The 6,305-nt window shown below is 33.4% G+C and overlaps 1 protein-coding gene across 2 annotated transcripts in view; it reads left to right on the top strand.

Moving 5' to 3' along the window:
* Window positions 1-29: 29 nt before the first annotated feature.
* Window positions 30-6,305, top strand: part of LOC110455184 (prenylated Rab acceptor protein 1-like) — a 13,101-nt gene continuing 6,825 nt past the window's right edge. Inside the window, exons 1-3 of one of the 2 annotated variants that reach the window (XM_021505164.1) lie at window positions 30-167; window positions 675-707; window positions 5,213-5,422. In XM_021505164.1, coding sequence (XP_021360839.1) covers window positions 91-167; window positions 675-707; window positions 5,213-5,422 — 320 coding nt within the window. In that variant the 5' untranslated portion in view covers window positions 30-90. The remainder of the gene's footprint in view (window positions 168-674; window positions 708-5,212; window positions 5,423-6,305) is intronic. The other variant, XM_021505165.1, reaches the window with a different exon arrangement.

Here is a 6,305-nt window from a genome sequence, read left to right as displayed (position 1 = left end):
CCGGAAGTGTGTTGTACGTCATCAAAACATGTGTAAGATCTAGTCACTAGAGACCACGTACACACGATATGACAGATAGGTTGTAGTGCTATGGAAAAGGTTGATTTTGGAAGTTTAGAAGGTAATATCGACACTCCAGAATCTCAGCAACTATCCAAGAAAGGAGGGTAAGGCACTGCAGTGTTCTAGCGTCGATACATAAAGTTTGAATTGAGTTCTTCTGTAACAGGCATCTACGTACGCGTCAGACTTGTAAATAAACTGAAAAGACTATTTAACACAATCGTTCATTTTCAGTATCAGTATGGCAGAACTATTCACATTTACAAACCAGGTGCATGTACTGCAGACTCAGTGCATGCTACTACGGTCTCTGAACGCATGTTTTTTTTTGTGTAGTAGCAGCTACGTGTACCTATGTGTACATTAATATTGCATTATTGTAAACTGGAGTTGACTGTTTTCACCTATGACTTGAGTAGGTCTAGTATGTAGTATAGACTTGCTAAAGTCACTTAAAAAAGTAAATAGAAATTAAGTGTCCATAAAAGAGACTGATAGCCAGTCTCATCAACAGAGTATAGTAGATATTTGTTATATATATATTGAATTGATTAATATATTTAAAAGAGGTTAAACATGTCCACATTTGGTTCGTTGTTTTTCTGATATAGATTTCCTGGTTCCATGTTTGCTGTAAAGAATAGGTAAGACTTACTCAATGGGTGTTCAATCTTCGAAATCCGAAAGTTCTCTTCCTGATATAATGTATGTTATCTGCACCCTTGGATTTTCTGCTGGCAGAATTTTAAATGACCCTTATGGTCAAAATAATCCTGTTTATACAATTGTGAACTGGTAAACTGACAGCACAAATGTATAGTTTGATCTCAGTAGTTCCTTGATAATCATAACAATCTGTTGTGAATGTAGCCAAACTGGACTGGGTTGATTGCTGTCGACCAGGCAGCTGGTACATGTAGCTGATCATTTTATAGAGCTTTCATCTCGAATTAACTCATTCACCCCTGAAGACACATTTGAACCCTTCCAATTCAAAGGTTTGAATAGCTCCTTATGAAATTTCAGGGATGAATGAGTTGAGATGGTCCCTTGTTTAAATTCCGGTCTGGCAATGCATTTCTCTTCCCCTAATACAGCGCTATCGTAGGACTTGTAAATACTGTAAATATCTCCAGGGTTTTAAGAATTAGAAAAAGAAGGGAGGAATATTATTAATGTAGCCGAACTTGACAGGATCGATCTCTGGCGCCCTTATATTCAATCTGGTACCTCATGATCAATTGTGTTCAGGTCCGAGAGTCCTGGGTTCAAATCCCAGTCTGGCAATGTATCGGCACTATTGTCTGTCGACATCCTTGTAATTGGTTAGGTCTCTGATATCTGGAAACAATACGATAGCTTCAAACCATCGGCCTATATATAGAGAGTTCTACATTCAGTGATTGTTTTTGCTCAGTTTTACTGTCGATTACAGGCTGTTTCCCCTAGCTAAAAAAGCCTTATTTTCCCAAAATGACCAAAACTGAGGAATAAAATTATTCCAAAATTCAATACAAGTGTACATTATTATCCCAAAGCATAAAGGAATAGGTTGTAGAAAAATTTAGGTAACAAAAACACTGACATTTCTATCATGAAAAATTGAAGGGTGCAGAGAAGATATGTACATTGTTTAAATCTTGAAGATGTGGGTGTACATTAGATTGGTAATATTACCTTACTGGTGTGTAATGGACATACATTTATATTACTAGGGCTGCAGCGAGACATTAACATGATAATACGATATACATCAATGCAATATTCCGTATTGGTATTGATTGTTACGTCATTGGTTTGTGTGAGAAAATTACGTTGTTTTCTCAAAAATTGACGACGTTACTCTCACACACAAATGACGTAACAATCAATACCTGCTCACAAGAGAAGATAACTCTGCAATACGAAAAGACGGAATATAACAACTATAGAAATAGAATTGGTCCAAAATGGGCATGACTTTGAATAGTTTCAAACAATTCACGTCTTTTGACGTGCATGCAGAGCTGGAGCTGGCCATGTTGGAACCAATATGTGCAGACTTTAAATAATTCAGAAAAGACAAAATCCTGAAAATATCTTTGGTGTGTCGTAACCTCCAAAACAATATTGTGTATCGTACCATATTGAAAATACTGTGGTATACCGTCGCATTATATATCGTTGCAGCCCTATGAATTACTATATACCAGGACATTTTTGCTGCAGTTAACTTTCGCCTTTATCGCCCTCCTGGAATGAGAGCAAATTTGTAAAAAAACAAAATTAGTAATAACATGTCAATGGCCAAATGAACAATTTCAGGCAAACATAGGTCTTTAAGGTAAAGAGCCAATACCTGACTGGGAGAAAGTTTCCTGTTATACAGAAGTACCAATAGGTTTAGCCCTGAGTCGAAAGTTTACATCTATGGTTTTATTTTGCAGGCTTCATTTTCAAACGTGAAATATTATTTGTAGAAGAAAGTGTCTGTGTGTCCCACATATACTATTGTAGTAATAAATTGGCTGTGTGTGTAATTTTTTAAATCACAAACAAATCCAAAACTGTTTAAGTGCAAAGCATTACTGTATTGGTATGCTGGGAATTTTTTGTTGCAGTGTAAATTTTCTCCATTTTGCCCCAAGTAATAATGGAAAATTTATCTTGATAGCGAATATTAGTACAAATTACATAATTTTAAAGCTTTTCACCCCTGAAAACACACTTGAACTCTTCCAATTCAAAGGTTTGAATACCGTAAAAACTCTTATAATTTGTGCACTTTTTTTGATAAATTTAATGCCCAAACTGGGGGGTGCGCAAAATACATAAGCGTAAGTCACTTCAATTTTTTTTTCAAGAAAAGACTGTCGTCTTGAACACAAGAGAGTATCGCCCTTGGTACACGGTAGTTCATTTTAAAATTTCAGGGGTCAATTAGTTAAATATAGTAATAAATTATATGTGAAAGGCGAATATTTAACAAAGTGAAAGTTTCCATGTATACAGCATTTATGATAAAACATCTGAGAGAGTTGAACAAAGAATATATTGGCCAGGTTTGTTGTGGTTACAGTATCTGGTTGGGTCGCAAATCAAAACATCTTGTATAACCCATTATGTGAACATCAAGGCTCAAACTATCTCTGACAGCATTCTGTTGTGGCAATATTAATTCAAAGTTTTAAACACATTACAAAATCCCAAAATGCTGAAGTGTTATTAATACAGAATTACAGTTAATTGAAATATCACATGTCTGTCTGCCTTAGTGCATATATTACTTACAAACTTTTTGTAATTTCCTTTGGGGAGAATCTACATTTAAAAATTTAAAACATGAATTCGTAAAATATATAATTAGAATGTTCAATTTTATGGTCCAAAACGAGAGTTTCGATTCTTCCAAAAAAGGGAGAGTTCATGATCAGTTGGCAAGTATACTGGTGCTAATCTGTGTAAAATAAAACATAATCCAATATTCACTACTTGTGATTGTTACAAACACAATTTCTGAGAAAAACAACATAAGAAAAATATACAAATTTATACTAAATTTACAGGGTTGCCTCTGTAAGAGGTTGTTTGACTTTGTTTTTTTTAGATTTTCAGCCATGCATGACCGTCAGGTGATTGGCAAACTTCTACGAAATCATAGACTCGGTGTACAGCACGTAGACAATGTAGATTTCTTTTATTCTTTACTGTTTTGTTCTTACCTTTTTATAAGCCCGTCAAATTTGACAGGAGTATTATGGTATGGCGTCCGTCCGTCTGACGTAAACATTTGTTTGTCCGGCAATCTCGTCCTACATTTTTTGACCAATCTCTTGGAAACTTGGTATACATTATAATCATGATATGAAGTTGTGTCTCCCTTAAAAGAATTTTGATTCGACAATTTTTCCCAAATTTATTGCCCTTTGTTCATTTCAGTATTTGATTTTTGTCCGGCAATCTCCTCCTACATTTTTCAACGGATCTCTTTGAAACTTGGTATACTTTATAATCATAATGTAAAGTTGTGTCTCCCTTAAAAGAATTTTGATTCGACAATTTTCCCAAAGGTTATTCCCCTTTGTTCATTTCAGTATTTGATTTTTTGTCCGGAGATCTCCTCCTACATTTTTTGACAGATTTCTTTGAAACTTAGTAGGCTAAATAATCATATGTTGTTGTGTTTCCTTGAAAAGAATTTTGATTCAACGATTTTTGCAAAAGTTATTGCCCTTCGTTCATTTCAGTATTAGATTTTTTGTATTCAGAGATTTTCTCCTAAATTTTTATAGCATGTCAGTTAACCACTCTTGGAATGATGCAGATCTTATTTCAATGTAAGAAAGTATATAACGCTATATGGCATTCAACGGGCGTATATTGTTCCGCCCTGCGGTACTCTTGTTCAACCTTTGTAATGGACCCAGAAAAATTATAAACAATAACTATGAAAAATAAAATGTCTTTAAAACCAGAATTTTCAAATGACAAAGAGTTACCTCCACTTAGACCATAGATTTAATGATATTATTAGAATTCTCATGCCGAGTATACATGTGTGATATCGATGGGCCTGTAAAAAACATACTTGACAAAAACTGGATAGTCATATATAACATTGTAGGGTACAACATGCAAACATGCATACACCTTGTGCTATTGCAACTGTATAGAATGAAAGTAAACTGTACTAGTGCTACAATCTGAATACCTTGTATGTTTATTACATTGTAACAGACATCATTGACTCCGTCAGCATAAATTGTATGTTGAGGTTTATTCCACCAGAGACTTAATATAAATTATGTATGTTATATGTAATTATTTACAAAATAATCCTTTTGTATTTAATGATGTATGGCAATATGCTTTATCAAATTCTCTATCTTTTTCAGGTATCTTCCCAGAAATATCACTTTAATGAACAACTTTATTCAAAGTTTATATTATTTTACAATGGATTTTTTGTTTATAATTCATTAAAATAATTATCAATGAATACTGTAATTAAATAAATATTGTATCAATGGGTGCTGTATTTAAATTAAGATTTTAACAATGGATGCTGTAATTAGATAAATATTTTATCAATGGATATTGTTATTACCGGTAATTACAAATTTAGTCGATACATGAGTAATATAGAAATGTACTTCCTTTTTCATTTCAGAATCATGTCACTGACTCTGTCAAACACATCAGCCCGAGAATGGCTTTCTCGAACTAGGGAAGGCATCAAGCCATGGGGAGAATTCATCAGTACCAGTAAATTCAAGGTGCCGAAGTCCATCACACCTGTTCCAAAAAGAATCGTGAAAAATATTGAACATTTTCAGAGCAATTATCTCTTCGTCTTCCTTGGACTAGTCTTGTTCTGTGTGTAAGTAACTTCAAAATTTCAAATTTCCTTGAGTTAAGGAAATTTAAGTTTTATTGTCTAAGAAATCATTATTGAAGTTAACTTTAAGAAAAATCTTAGCTTAAAAATCTTTACTGATGTTTTCTTAAAGAAAATCTTTCAAATTATTTCCTAATGACTTTCATGTCTATTTCACATTTTTTTTAATAGATATTTATTGCGATAAATAATATTCTTTAAAAGGAAATATTTGATGCTATATAAGTTCTGAGTTAAAGGAATTTTATTTTCCTTGCAGTAATGAGATCCTATTTAAATATTTAATTAAGGATTTTTTTCCAGTTGAACTTAATTTTATCACATACCTATGTAATCTTACAATAGTAATACAACAATTTTCTGCTGATTTTTTCTGTTGGTTTGTATCACACATGTGTGACAAGACGTTGTACAGTACATTTCACCTAATATCATGTCTGTTAATGTCACTTTTCGGTTATTATCATGTTTTTTTGATGCACCGTTTTTCCTGCTATATAATCTATGCAATTCAATTCTTTTATTATCACCTGATTTTATGTTGATTTCTCTTAATATCACTTTATTTTGGCCACTGCCACAAAAAAAATACAGGTAAATGGTGGTAATGATTCATGATAAATGCCCTGGGGACCTTCTTTCACACCCTGGACGCATTATGTAAATAATGCCTTGACCTAACAGGGTATTTTTTACACCTGGCTGACTGTCAAACAATAGGTTACACCTGGCTGACTGTTAAACAATAGGTTGACTTACATACTTGTTAACATGATATTCACCTGTGGTTGGGGGAGCTAGGACAGTCTAACATCTGTAAACTTTTCTAATGCCAAGTGTGATGTATTCTTTCAACTAATTATAA

Source organism: Mizuhopecten yessoensis, unplaced genomic scaffold (genome assembly GCF_002113885.1).
Source record: "Mizuhopecten yessoensis strain PY_sf001 unplaced genomic scaffold, ASM211388v2 scaffold8149, whole genome shotgun sequence".
Lineage (NCBI taxonomy): Eukaryota > Metazoa > Mollusca > Bivalvia > Pectinida > Pectinidae > Mizuhopecten > Mizuhopecten yessoensis.
This window is presented reverse-complemented; position numbering and strand designations above follow the sequence as displayed.